Below are 13,055 nucleotides of genomic sequence, written 5' to 3'. Positions count from 1 at the left end.
AATTGGACTTGCTCTTATACAGTGTAAGAAAGAGGACGGCGTTTGATTGTACCCAACGTTTGCATCCGCCAGGTACACAAGCCCCGTGATTGACTCTTGTTCGCATGCGTTCGATAAAGACCCGACAATCCCACGACGTCGTTTCACTTTCCCCAAACCCACACTCATTCACACACTCCCTTCAGATGTGCCTGCCACTAATTTCAACAACAGACAACCAATCACCACTCACTCCCATAAATTAATCATTCTTCTCAACTTTATTCTTTCATTTTTTTAAATTCAGATCTTCAATTCAACACTTTTTATTGCAATTTCACTTGTCATCAACTCCTAGCCTAAAGCTGGTGCGTCATTTCTACAATTTTATGTTTTCGAGTTTCGACGTCGGTTTGTTGATTGTTTTAACTGAATTATGCTTTTAATGATGTTGTTTTTGTGTAGATTGTGTGAATTTTGGGTTGTGATAGTGTTATGAGTTGAGATTAATGATGTTGATGTTATGATTGTGTAATGTAGTTACTTAATTATGATTTTAAGTGTTTTCTTGGATCAGTTATTATTGTGTCAAGGCTCGAGAATGTAGTTATGTAATGCAGGCGGGATTAAAGTTTGTTCAGCGATGTTTGTTTGTTTTGTTAATATTTGTAATTTAGTTTGTTTGATGTATTTGAAGTTTGGGGATAGCTCGATGGGTATGTTTGGCGTCTCGTTTTCGGTTAATTACGGTGGATTTTACAGTTTAAGTCTGTTTAACCGAAGGTTTTTTTTTTTGTTGAAAAATTTCCATAGGAGAATCGATTGTTTAGTAATTAGTTTCCAATAATGTGTTTAACTTTTGCACCAAAAAGGAGAAGAAAAAGGAGGATCTTTTGCAAGTATTATCGTTGTATTAATAATAATAGCAGTTATTATGAGTTTGTCTTTTTTATTTTGGTCGAAATATTTAAAGAATAAAAGATTTATATGAGCATATATGTGAATTTTTTTGTGAAACTGACTAGGAAAAGCTTACCGACTTCTCTTAGAACTGCATAGGATTTATTCATTAACAGATAGAGGGAGGAGGGAGGAGGGAGGAGGAGGGGGGGGGGGGGGGGGGTGTCATTTATAGTCATTCATATCAGAACATGGTTTAAAAACATGTAACCTTGTACCAGATTTCTGAACGCTTTTCTATGACAGGGGTACGCTTGGCTGTTCTACTGAAATTGGCGTTATGGGCGTTTCTGGAAAATGGATTAGAGCATTGGTTGGTTCAAAGAAATCACAGAGGTCACAATCTTCAGAAAAAGATGAAAATGTTGGTGCTCATTAAAACTCTTATCACTTCATCTGTTTTTGGAGATATAAGTCTTTAACTTACAATGTTTGTTTCCTCTTAAGTTATTGTCCAAATTTTTTGCCATCTTCAGACTTTAGCAAATGACTCATGCTACCCCTCATCACTTGAATACCCCAACATACTACACATTTTAGTAGTAACGCTAAAAAAACATTAACCTTTCCTCGTGCTATCAACCCCACGAATGAACGGTCACCTATAAAGAACTTGTATAAGCCAATTCTATTAGTCACAGGTTGTGACGTGTTAAACAGCATGTTGCTTCAGCTCACATAATCCCGTCTTGTTCTTCTACTATCTCATTAAAAAGGACTAGCTAATCAGCATTTGTTCTGATCATAGTAAATCTTATCAATTAATTAATAATGCTAAATGAAATTTTTACATTTGCAGAGAGATCCGGATTCTGGAAAGTTTCGTCACCGAAGAAGGCATTCAATTGAAAATGATGTACTTCAAGATGAGTTCAATGACAAAACCGCCACAGCAGTCAAAACAGAAAATTCAGCATCAGATGCTGGTGGATCCCCTTCCAGTTCACTTCAAATGATCAATGCATCTCAATTTGAAGAAAATATGAGAGAGCAGTGGGCAGCTACATGTATCCAGACTGCATTTCGAGGAGTTTTGGTACCAAACATTCTTTATCTTTTGCTGTCAAAATGTGCATCTTAGATAGTGATATATAGAAATTTCAATCTAAGGGTTCTCATCAATTCGATTAAAGTGATCCAACGGTTATAATACACTGTACCGGACTACAAGCCAACAACCAAACTTTTGAACGTTTGGCTTTAATATTTATTTCATAATTAAATGTTTTTGTAAAGAATGAGAAAAGATTCTGTTATGCGGAAAAACAAATTATTTTTGTAAACAAATACTATGTACTTTACGAAGAACGCCATATAAATATTCTAACCAAAATATTGTGCGCTCCCATTGTATTTTGTATCAGAACTACTACAAATATGAGACGTTGATTAAACAAACATCCAAGGCTGATGTTATTCTAAGTTCCAAATTATAATGTTCACTAAAGTTCTAATTTGAATATCTTCCTGTCTAGATGCGTATATTACATTCATATACTTCACCAGAAGTTATATAGCTACAATTACATATTTCATTCATGAGAATTATATAATTTATGTTCTAGCATATTAGGAACTTTTGACTTTACCATTATGTGTGGAAAATTGGATTAATAACATGTAAGTTGCAGCTTTTTTACACTGTGTGTGTAGCTGTACATTAAAAATTGGAACATATATGTGTATCAGGGGTCAGAAAATTTAAATCAGTTCAATCACGAGTCAAAATTTTAATGGGTCAAAATACTCAACCCGAACCCAGCCTGAATTAACCATGAGTAACCTAAACCCGACCAGAAATAATAATAATTTACTAAGTAATATATGTTATAAATAATTACTTATTACTTCGATTATATAAATTAATTTTTATAATATCTAAATAAAATATATACTAATTTAAATAATACTAAAATATATAAAAAAAATAAAAATGCAGATATTTTTTATAATCTGTTTGATTTAATATTATATATTAGATTGCGGGTAGCTCGAAATCAAACAAAAAATGACCCAAATTTTTTGGGGTCAAGTTTGGTCAGCCTGAAATTGACCTGAACCCAAAAATCTCTGACCCAAACTCGTACCATTCTGGTCAAATTTTTGTCGGGTCTGATTCTGCCTCCCTTCAATGTGTGTATGCACAAATATTAAAAGTATACATGGTTAACATGATATTGCCGTGGTGTCACACTGGTGTCTGGCTTCTCTAATCAAGCTGCATCCCGATGTTCTTGTTTTAGAAGACGTAACCGTAAATTTCGCCTTTTTTTTTTCCTGTTTCAGGTGGAAAATATTTCGAAGTTTATAAGATTTTTTTTTATTGCAATAATGGAAAATCGAATGAATAATTTGTTCTTCTACCGAAATCTAAAAGATGATCATATCCTTCTTTTCTTTTTTTCCCTAGAAGTAACTGCCTCAAAATGACGTTTATGCTTGATTGCTTTTGTATATGGCATAAACAGATTTATCATATCTATCCTCAAGCGGCAGCACTGTGCTATGTTACTGCAATAGGATTGGGTGATAAGATTGTTGCCAGGACCTTGTTAGATAGTTCATGTAGCGATCGATTATAAACCTGGAGGAACATCTGTCCTTATGACTAATTTAGTAATGTACTGCATAACATAAAAGAGTCAAACATTTTAAGGTACTAATAATTCACATTTAAAAATTCTATGCATAGATCGGGTATGGAGGAACAATTGTCTTTCACATGCATCTGTGAACTTCTATAGCTCAAATTTCATAAAAAATACGAGTTAATTTTTTAGTAGGCAATTTGGTTACCATATTGTCCAATGAGATCAATTTGTTCTAGATAGTTTTTTACTAAAAGCAGTTTTAAATTTTGGTTGTTTAAGTGACATGAAAATGTTTTGAATATTAGGCGAGGCGAGCACTAAGAGCTCTAAAAGGACTAGTAAGACTACAAGCCCTTGTTAGGGGGCATGCTGTAAGAAAACAAGCGGCAATAACTCTTCGGTGTATGCAAGCTTTAGTAAGAGTTCAGGCTCGTGTGCGAGCTAGACGTGTTCGTCTGGCTTTGGAAAACCAAACATCAGAGCAGAAACGTCAACAACAACTTGAACAGGAAGCCCGTGTTCGAGAAATAGAGGTATGTACTACTTTTACTATTTTCTTCCTTCTTAATTGAGAAAGAAATTAGGTGCATGCTCCTTCAAGTACTTTAATAAGATATCACGAAAATTCAATAACAGAAGTGATTTGAGTACCAATTAGATCTTATGGCAATATAAAGAAAGTAATATGGGTGATAGATTTTATGGAATCCCTTTCGTAGCATTCTTGTTTCTTCATGGGCTGAATCCCTTTGATTATATTTTTTGGTATTTTAGTATTCTTATTAATTCTGGTCTTTTAACCCCAGGGCCTGAGATAGAGAAACTTGTAACAAAGGTAACCTAAATAGATGTCGCTTTATGTTAGAGTGCTAAATTTAGAAGAGGGAATTTAAAGCAGAGACTCAAATTGGCAGCTTTATTTTATAGGAACTGGAAAGAAAACGGAGTTATCCTAATTCTTACTGTTGGGTTTTTAGGGTGTTAATGATTATGTAAGATGATTCATACAGGTTACTACTTGGTCAAGTGTCCCTTAAAATGAAAGGTGTTAGTCAGTGTTCCAAAAATTAACAGCCATCGGTAAAGTGATTTACATTTTGTAAAATATATATATTGTCTGCAAGAAGCGAAAAATGACCGCTGCTGATGACAAAAACTATAGCATCGAGCTATCGACAGAATAGATAACCTCACCAGCTCTAAGCTCTATAGTCTTTTTTAATAACGTTGACTGAAGAGCTGGTACAATACTTCAGTAATTAAGCTTTCTTATACCTGAGCCCAAGGTTAAAAAAAATCAGTACTTGAGTCCAAGGTTCAAAAAACCACTAGGTGGCTGGGGTACCTTCTACTGATCAATCTAATATATATTTATGTCAATATGATATATGAGCATAATAATTCGGATATATTATTTTAAATAATGAATTTTATTGTTTCTTTATTTGTTTCATTTTTTGATTAACAAATACTATTTGCAATACAATGTAATACATATATACATAATCTAGTTAACTTAAGTTTTAAAATGAATATATGAATCTGTTGGTACAAAATAGGGGCCAGGCAGAATATAGGCAAAATTGGATGAATCAGATCAGTGATTTACAATTTTAAGCAGGTAAATTACTTCTCCATTTAGCAAAGAGTTGACTGCCACATAGAGCACCACTTGCACACTAAGACCATAACATTGAAAAATCAAAAAAAATTTATCTATACCACAGTTTTGAGCTTCAGTGTCTTGAAGTAACGGTGTGTATTGAATCTGGCAAGCTTCTTAGTTAAGCGTACTTGTACTTGAGCCTTGTTTAGAGCTGGGCTGTCTGCAGTAGACATTTCGTAAGGCACTGGTCAGGAGATTGCACTTTTATAGCCTTGTTGCTTGTGATAGATGGACTTCATGTTTAGCTTCCTCACATTCTCCTCTTTCTTGTAATTACTTACAGGAAGGCTGGTGCGATGGGGCAGGATCCGTTGAACAAATTCAAGCCAAGTTGTTAAAGAGACAGGAGGCAGCAGCTAAGCGCGAGAGAGCCATGGCATATGCCTTGGCTCACCAGGTAAACATCTTATCCTTTTAAAAACAGTGTGTTGTACACAAACAGGTTTTTTCCTCTTAAGTTTTTTGTGTGTGTTTGGAGCAGTACCTCTTCACTTGTTGAGTTGAAAATGATTATCTGACCTACAATCGTCATCTGACTATATATTTTATGTAAGTGTATTGATGTCTCTGAAGTCTGAACTCCGAGGGTGCTTAGCTCTGTACATGTATGTATATGCTTCAGTGGCAGGCTGGATCAAGGCAAGTGGCATCTTCTGGATTTGAACCAGATAAAAGCAACTGGGGCTGGAATTGGTTGGAGAGATGGATGGCTGTTCGTCCATGGGAGAATCGTTTTCTGGATATCAGTCAGCAAGATGGAACAGCTGTAGATACTGAAGTGGGTGAAGGAAAGAATGGGATGATGAAAAAGCTTCCTGCGAAAAAGGCCATCCCATTGATCCCTGACACAAACACTGCTAGTGAAAAGATGGTTCTATCTTATTCCGATGGCTGTGACTCTTCACCCACTAGGTCCAGCAGTATGCAAGAAGCATCTGCATCATCATTTACCAAGGGAAAGACTAAACCTGTGATTGATGATCTGGTCAAAGAAGTCAGTTCAAGACCTGGTGTCGGTCCAAGATCTCAAAGTAATCCCAAGGAGAGATCATCACTTCTGAATAAGCAAGCAAAGACACGACAGTCTTTGCCTAATGTTGGTGAGTTCAGCACTCTCTCTCCTCATGCTTAAATCACTGCTTGGTTTGTGTGGTGATTTAATAATTTGGTTATGATTTGGTGAATTTTTCAAGGTTAGTGATTTGCTTTGGTTCTCGCACTAATCCTATATATATGTGTCTGCACTACTAAAACATTGATAATGGTTATTCTGTATGTTATCTTTAGAATGAACATGATATATATGTTTATAATTATATATGATGAACTCGAAATCATCATAGGACGTCTTGTTGCTTACAAGGCCATGGCAGTAACAATTATTGATTCTTGCCCCTCTGGACTTAAATACTGGGTCTGCCATTGTATACATATTCGATTTACTTATTTTGGTCTTTTGTGTTTACATCTTGATTCATGATACATCTTGGTTAATCATTTTAGGTACATTTTTTTTAATATCTTTATGTTTTGTGTGTGTGTTGGTTCAAAGTTTAATTAGGATTAAACCACTAACTACTGAAGTATGAGAAAATAATGTCCGGTACCACTCTATTACTTATTTTCGTTATTGACATTCGCAGTCTGACATAATTGTAATGAATTTTTTTAGAATTATTATTATATAAATGATTACAACTTCTGGAGCATAGTTTCTCATGTAATGAACATCATATTCGGATCAAATTAGGATATTATTGATAACACTGAGTTTTCTCCGTATTACTGCATTGTCTTTGGACTTGACCAAGTATTTTAATGTTTGTGTCTGAATGTTCTGGTTTGACCAGGGCAAGGTGAACAAGGTGTTGGAGTTCATACGAGCAAGCAACTGGCTAGAACTGCTGTAAGAAGAAAACCTACCGCCCAAAAGCCTATTAATGATAAAACCAAGATTAATGGACAATGAGCTTAGCACTTATAAATTGATCGTGTTGATCGGAAAACCTTACTCTCTGCTTGCTCTCCGACGGTATCTATGTACATATGAGATCATGTTGAGTTGAAGCGATTTGCCTAGTCGTCGGTGAGATCATTAGCCAATCTTGTTGCTGCCAAAATAAAGTGAGCTGAACCAGATCAAGCGGCTTACACAAATGTAATAATTATCTGTGTCTTGTTAATTTCAAGCTGCAACTCCTGTTGTATTGCCCTTCTTTTTATTATCTCAGTCCTTTCTGTTGTGTAGTGTTAATAGTTTAGTATTCTTTTCCATGGCAGTTTAGGGGACTAATCAACTTGCAAGTGTAGTGTATTTTATAGCTTGTTGTATACCAAAGTGTAAGAACCATAGGCAAGTAACTCTAGGATCATAGGAGTATCAATTAACAGTTTGTTAAAGGCCCTTTGCCCATATTTAAATTGCTGATTGCTGAAATTAGTCTAATTAATGCTCTCCAACCCTACAAATTATTTAGCTAGAAGTTTATGTGGTCAAATAGAATTTATAGATAATATGGTATTAATTTTATCACTTTGATGATAAAAAATCCTTGTCTATAATCATAGTTAACCTCTTGACGTTCAAACTCTGAGATTTGTACTGTACTATAATGTCATATAATTTATTATCATATCAAATAATACATTTTACTAATAACAACTTGAATTAATTATATTATATTATTTTTTAACAACCAACCATTATAACCAGTCATAAGCGATGCTTTAACCCATGCAATGTACCGGTATTTTAATCGCTTTCAATTTTAACATCCTTAAATAGTGTTTGTAGACCTAGAACCTTTGCAGATCTACCTTGGATAAAGGAACCTGAATGATCACGAAGAGTCATTCCAATAGAAAGAAGCCATCATTTTTTGTGGACAGAAGTATCAACATTTATCTCCAGAGAACCTTCATCCCGGGGTTTCCATTTCATCACTTGTTTACTACTCATAGTATGATTGTCACTCATCTCCGACTTTATGCATCGGCAATCAGTTCTGACTTCTGAGCTCCAGTCTATTACCTAGCAGGACCATATTAAAACCTTGAAGAAATTTCTTCTGTGCCAAAATGTGTTTACCTAGCAGGACCTTGAAGAATTTTGTAACCCGTCCCGCCTTTGCTTTTGGAAATACATATGCCATCTGATTCTGTTCTTCTATCAGTTATAATTATCAAGCTTAGTTTTTAAATGTTGAGATTGTTGTTTAGCTTGTGTTGAGTATCAATTGGTGCTTTCATTGTGATTCTTCTATGGCACCAATTGATACAAAGAAACACAACGGCCGATTTCATGGCCGAATCTAACTCTTTTTTGCTTCCAATTCAACTCCGCACATCCAAATTGATAGACAAACTTAGCCTCAAGCTATGCAACAAAATACGACTACAATTAACATATATGTAGTGTAAATGTACATCCAAAAGCACAAATGTGCACTGGCTCATATCTATGATATGCAACTAGAAACAGGGGTCAACCGGACTTCCAAACTGTTAAATTTAAATATCTAAGATAATAATATACGCAGAGAACTGCAAGGTGAAAGGGGCCAAAAATTCTCTCTTTAGCTTAAGTAGCTACGCCCTTGTGTCAAAGGAGTACGACTAAATTTTGGGGTACACTGTACTCAGTACTCGCAACATCAAAAAGGAAATTACCTCCAAGATTCAAATCAAATTAGAAACTAGACTATAGCGTGAATCTAATGTACGGCCTTTGAAAATGGAAACAAGGCAAAATCTTTAGACTTCATTATTACATAAGGAATGTGTCAAACTGGACCGTGCAATCTCAACTCTCTTCCAATAGAAGTGATGTGCAAGCCAAAAGGGAAGCCAACTCTTCTTTAGATGAAATTCCTGAACCTTGCCACCGTATTCTACCAAATTTGTCGAGCAAGAATATATACCTGTTAAAAAGGCAACAGTGAAGATGTTTACAAGTTACAACTGACCTGAAGAGTTAACTGGACTTGCTTTATCAAACCGGTTTAACTAAAATGGAAAAGAAAGAGAAACAACAAAATTCTTACCCTGTAAGAAGGTTTAATATCTTAAGTTCTTTTCTGAAGTAATAATGGTCACCGAAGAAATAAACAATCTGTCTCTGCAGCACATCCTTCTTTTCTTTAGGGTCAGGTTTTCTCATCATACGAAGTAGTAATTTCTTTATAGGACTGCGTGTTAGTAGCCAAGAGTCTATGAAGGAAACCTGAAAGTGGAACGGACTTGTTAATATACAGTACAAGTAGCATGCACTGAATATGTTTGAATAAAATTAAACTTCCAAATATAGATATCTTTCACATACATTTCCTTACATGTATACATGATTATATTAATTTCATGTATATATTTTATAAAATTAAAATGAAGCTCAAAACATTGGCAATTCACCATATTATGATAATTTTATTTGTGTTTAACTTTGTATTATCTCTCTATAAAGATTTTACAATTTTACAAAGTCAGAGCCATTCTATGAGCCAAAACGATACAAGCTTCCGGGTTAGGACTGGGATGGAAGGATAGACTGAGGTGTATATTAGCATCTTAATTTACAACTCTTTTAGTGTACCGATGTCATAAGGTACCAATAATTTGTACAATCATAGTATCTTACAAACCAAATAATTAGAATGATCTTTCAACAGTGTTTTAATAAAGTTGGATAAGGTTAGAAAGGTTGCTAACAAGAAAACTTTGCCTGCTCAGTATCTAATTCTCACTAATACTCTACTAGCGTGTTATTAAGGCTTACCCAAGTAGATATCACTCGTCCTTAGTTACCAAATGGAAACAAATGTCCGCATGAGTATTTATATTTCTAGTAATTGATCTTAACCAAAAAAAATTAAAAAAATAACCAACTAAATTCATTACTTTACAGTCAGTCAACCCTGCTGACCTACTTACATAATAAATAAACTTCTTAATACATTGTACAATATATCTATCCCTTGATAAAATAAATATTAGACAGAAAATATTATTTTAGTTCTTCGCTCAACATTATATAAAACCCAGTAAAATTCCAGCAGATCAGAACACTAATCCAAGTATTTTACTAGGACGGAGGTAACAAGGTATTTCCCTGTCTATCTAAGTACCCGCAAACTCATAAATTAATTGATATATCCACATTAAGAATGTGAAATATTACAACAAATATTATTACAACAGATGCATCTTCTGGAACCCATAAGGCCATAAAGTAGATTGTAAATCAGCTGTGTAGATATTTATCAGATGCTCATATGCGTAATAGTTGGTTTCTAACAAGTTAGATTGCAAGTATACAATGTCTTCACATGACTAGAACAAAGATTTAGTTAATTAATTAGTAGAAGTAGTAAAGTACAAGTGTAAACTGAAATTAAATTAAGGAACAGAACACCTTCGGTTGAATAAGAAGGCTAGCGTACCTCATATAACTGAACTGCCTTGGAATCACTGAATGCATCAAGAAAAGGCGTGGTCCAAGTATTTACCATTGTCTGTCAAACATTTTGGAAACTTCTCAGATAACTGAAATTCCATGGGATCAAGTTCACTTGCACACATTTATGTCATGCTAAAATTTGCACAAACATTTTCCATCACATCAAAATATTTGGTTAACACAACTAAGGCCCTCTGGCCCCGTGGATTACGGAAACCCCCCCTCATCATCTATGTTTCTTGAGGGAAACTGAGGATAGTATTAGATCTCCATGGTAAATAACAGACAGATTGCGTCATGATACAGTTCGAATTTTGATGATTCCAACACCAATCATGATCGTGATAGGATCAAATTAACAAATTAAGAAACGTAAAGAATTGTTTTATTAGGTTCATACAGTTAGAACTCATTCCTAAGCATGGTAATGACTAGCATTATCTTCACATGATAAACAGTCTAGTATGTTGAAAGCTGGAAAAATTGTAGAACTTCGAAGCCAATTTGAAGTTTGTTTTTTGGATTTCCACTTTCCACTAACGAAGTAAAGTCTTTCTATGATGAATATGGGGTGGGTAAGTTATGAAGATACAGCTTGTACAAGTCTAGTGCTGATGAGACTGCAGAGCAAGAAAGAGCTACTCTACTCTCAAATGTAAACTAAGGAGTAGATACTTCAATAGAATATACATGAACCACAATTTATGTATTCAGTCCAACTAATAAGAAGAAGAAAAACATTACAAGTTATTCCCTATATTCTCAAACCTGTGAACTAGCTCGGAACGAAAGACACATTAAGGATGCCTTTGGCATAGTCATACTGCCAGTATCAACTCCATTAGCATTAAACACGGTTGGCAGCGAAAGCTTCGTACCATCCGAATACGTCACATCCAAGGCAGGAAACTTCACAGCTGCCATTCCTGGGATTATAATCTTATTTGCCTCCGAAATCTATACAAAATACAATCATCATATATACAACAATTCCTACAGAATCAAAACCTTCAAAATTTCAAACAACTGAAACAATCACGTCCCGAAACAAACAAATTATACCTTGCCACCGTGTTTCTTGAGCTCGGCAATATCAGCAAAGTAACCTCTATTCATCTCATCTGCACTGCCCTAAATTACACATAAACAAACATCTTAAACTCATTCACAACCTCTCTAATCAAACCTAACCAAAACAAAACCATCGAGCTAACGAATCTTACAGCCTAGCTCGCTCTTTCTCGATCGCCTCCTTGTTGCCAAGCTGCAATCACATTACATTTCATCACCACTCAATACTTGAATCACACATTTCTAACCACACTACACATAAAATACAACAACTGAACGTTTCTTGAATTTTATAACTTCAGCTCAGCCTAATTCTGTTACTGAATAAATAAAAATTCGATAAAGCAATATTTTTTCCAGGTCCCAACAAAAAAGATTATAATTTTAATCTCAATAAATTGAAAAAATTGATGTGGGGTTTGGAATAACCTGGTAGAAATCGAAGAAGCGAATTGAAGAGCATTGAGAGGGATTAGCAGCAAGAGGGCTGAGCTTCTTGAGGATTGCTGAGTGAATGGTGGGTCTGATCGAATTAAGTCGCTTCAAGCTCAACATTTTCTTGGGTTTTTCTGTGGAGACTCGATTCAACTTCTTAAATTAAAATGGACTTTTTTGTGTACTTGTTGCCTGTTGCCTGTGTCTACAATCTACATGGATAGTAGAGTTTCGAGTTATTGAAAACGGATTGGATATGGGCCTTACTGGGAAGTTGATTGGGCCTAAGGAAAAACGGTTGTTGTTGGCCATGAATTAGATGATTTTGATGAGAAATTTACCTCACGTCGGTTTTAGATGAACATGATTAATTAAGTTGGATATCCCAGTTTATCCTCGGTCGTCTCAGGTCCTGGGGTTCGACCCTGGCTCACCTCGACAATATCTTAGAACATATACTCATTTAAGGCTATAAATCATATTTGTCAAAAAAGAAAAAAAGAAAAAAAACCCTACTCGTGGTTTAAAATGTTACGTATCGATACCTTCTAAGAAAGGTTGTCCGAGCTCTTGCCAGTTAAAAGATTACTATTAATTTATAACGTTTATGAATTATCCCTAAAAATATTTCGACTTACTTATATTCAATAATTATTATTTCATACTTTCTTCTTTTTTTGATAGATTTTTTATAATTTTCATTTTATTCTCTTCTCTTCTCGATCCATTCCTGCAAGTGAACAGAAAACAACTTTTATTTTATCCGTTTAAATTGTAATAGAAATCACATGGAAAACTAGTTGTACCTATCGGTTGCACCTTGACCAAATTCTACTATTTTAAGGCAACCTGCCTACAGAATTACTTTGGCTTTAATCATATGGAAAAGTGGATTTATCAA

At 34.8% G+C, this 13,055-nt stretch overlaps 2 protein-coding genes across 3 annotated transcripts; one reads left to right on the top strand and one right to left on the bottom strand.

Annotated features, from left to right (window-relative positions):
- Positions 1 to 145: 145 nt before the first annotated feature.
- On the top strand, positions 146 to 7,642 carry LOC108215605 (protein IQ-DOMAIN 5). The gene is made up of 7 exons (XM_017388114.2): positions 146 to 347; positions 1,186 to 1,303; positions 1,739 to 1,975; positions 3,836 to 4,063; positions 5,480 to 5,593; positions 5,819 to 6,296; positions 7,047 to 7,642. The coding sequence occupies exons 2-7, from the start codon at positions 1,220 to 1,222 to the stop codon at positions 7,163 to 7,165; spliced, it is 1,260 nt and encodes a 419-aa protein (XP_017243603.1). The 5' UTR covers positions 146 to 347; positions 1,186 to 1,219; the 3' UTR covers positions 7,166 to 7,642.
- A 1,105-nt stretch (positions 7,643 to 8,747) lies between these two features.
- On the bottom strand, positions 8,748 to 12,360 carry LOC108216668 (uncharacterized). Of its 2 annotated transcripts, none has more exons than XM_017389495.2 (7): positions 12,149 to 12,360; positions 11,872 to 11,912; positions 11,711 to 11,774; positions 11,417 to 11,605; positions 10,632 to 10,703; positions 9,240 to 9,418; positions 8,748 to 9,116 (listed from the first exon to the last, which is right to left on the bottom strand). In XM_017389495.2, exons 1-7 carry the CDS (start codon positions 12,272 to 12,274, stop codon positions 8,999 to 9,001), a joined length of 789 nt encoding a protein of 262 aa, XP_017244984.1. In that variant the 5' UTR covers positions 12,275 to 12,360; the 3' UTR covers positions 8,748 to 8,998. The 2 variants fall into 2 exon arrangements, with proteins under 2 accessions (XP_017244984.1, XP_017244985.1); XM_017389496.2 differs by having other exon boundaries at positions 11,711 to 11,779; positions 12,149 to 12,248.
- Positions 12,361 to 13,055: the final 695 nt, after the last annotated feature.

The sequence above is a fragment of the Daucus carota genome, chromosome 4, assembly GCF_001625215.2.
Source record: "Daucus carota subsp. sativus chromosome 4, DH1 v3.0, whole genome shotgun sequence".
Classification (NCBI taxonomy): domain Eukaryota; kingdom Viridiplantae; phylum Streptophyta; class Magnoliopsida; order Apiales; family Apiaceae; genus Daucus; species Daucus carota.
The sequence above is the reverse complement of the archived record's forward strand: the minus strand, read 5'-3'. Positions and strand labels throughout refer to the sequence as shown.

What these genes read in the sequence shown, in the direction of transcription:
- LOC108215605 (XM_017388114.2), top strand. Translation starts at nt 1,220, where the DNA reads ATGGGCGTTTCTGGAAAATGGATTAGAGCATTGGTTGGTTCAAAGAAA. An exon ending in CTTCAGAAAAAGATGAAAAT is followed by an intron (nt 1,304 to 1,738) that starts GTTGGTGCTCAT and finishes TTACATTTGCAG; the next exon opens with AGAGATCCGGATTCTGGAAA. An exon ending in CATATGCCTTGGCTCACCAG is followed by an intron (nt 5,594 to 5,818) that starts GTAAACATCTTA and finishes TATATGCTTCAG; the next exon opens with TGGCAGGCTGGATCAAGGCA.
- LOC108216668 (XM_017389495.2), bottom strand. Translation starts at nt 12,274, where the DNA reads ATGTTGAGCTTGAAGCGACTTAATTCGATCAGACCCACCATTCACTCA. An exon ending in CGTTCCGAGCTAGTTCACAG is followed by an intron (nt 10,704 to 11,416) that starts GTTTGAGAATAT and finishes AATGTTTGACAG; the next exon opens with ACAATGGTAAATACTTGGAC. An exon ending in AGGCAGTTCAGTTATATGAG is followed by an intron (nt 9,419 to 10,631) that starts GTACGCTAGCCT and finishes TTCCACTTTCAG; the next exon opens with GTTTCCTTCATAGACTCTTG.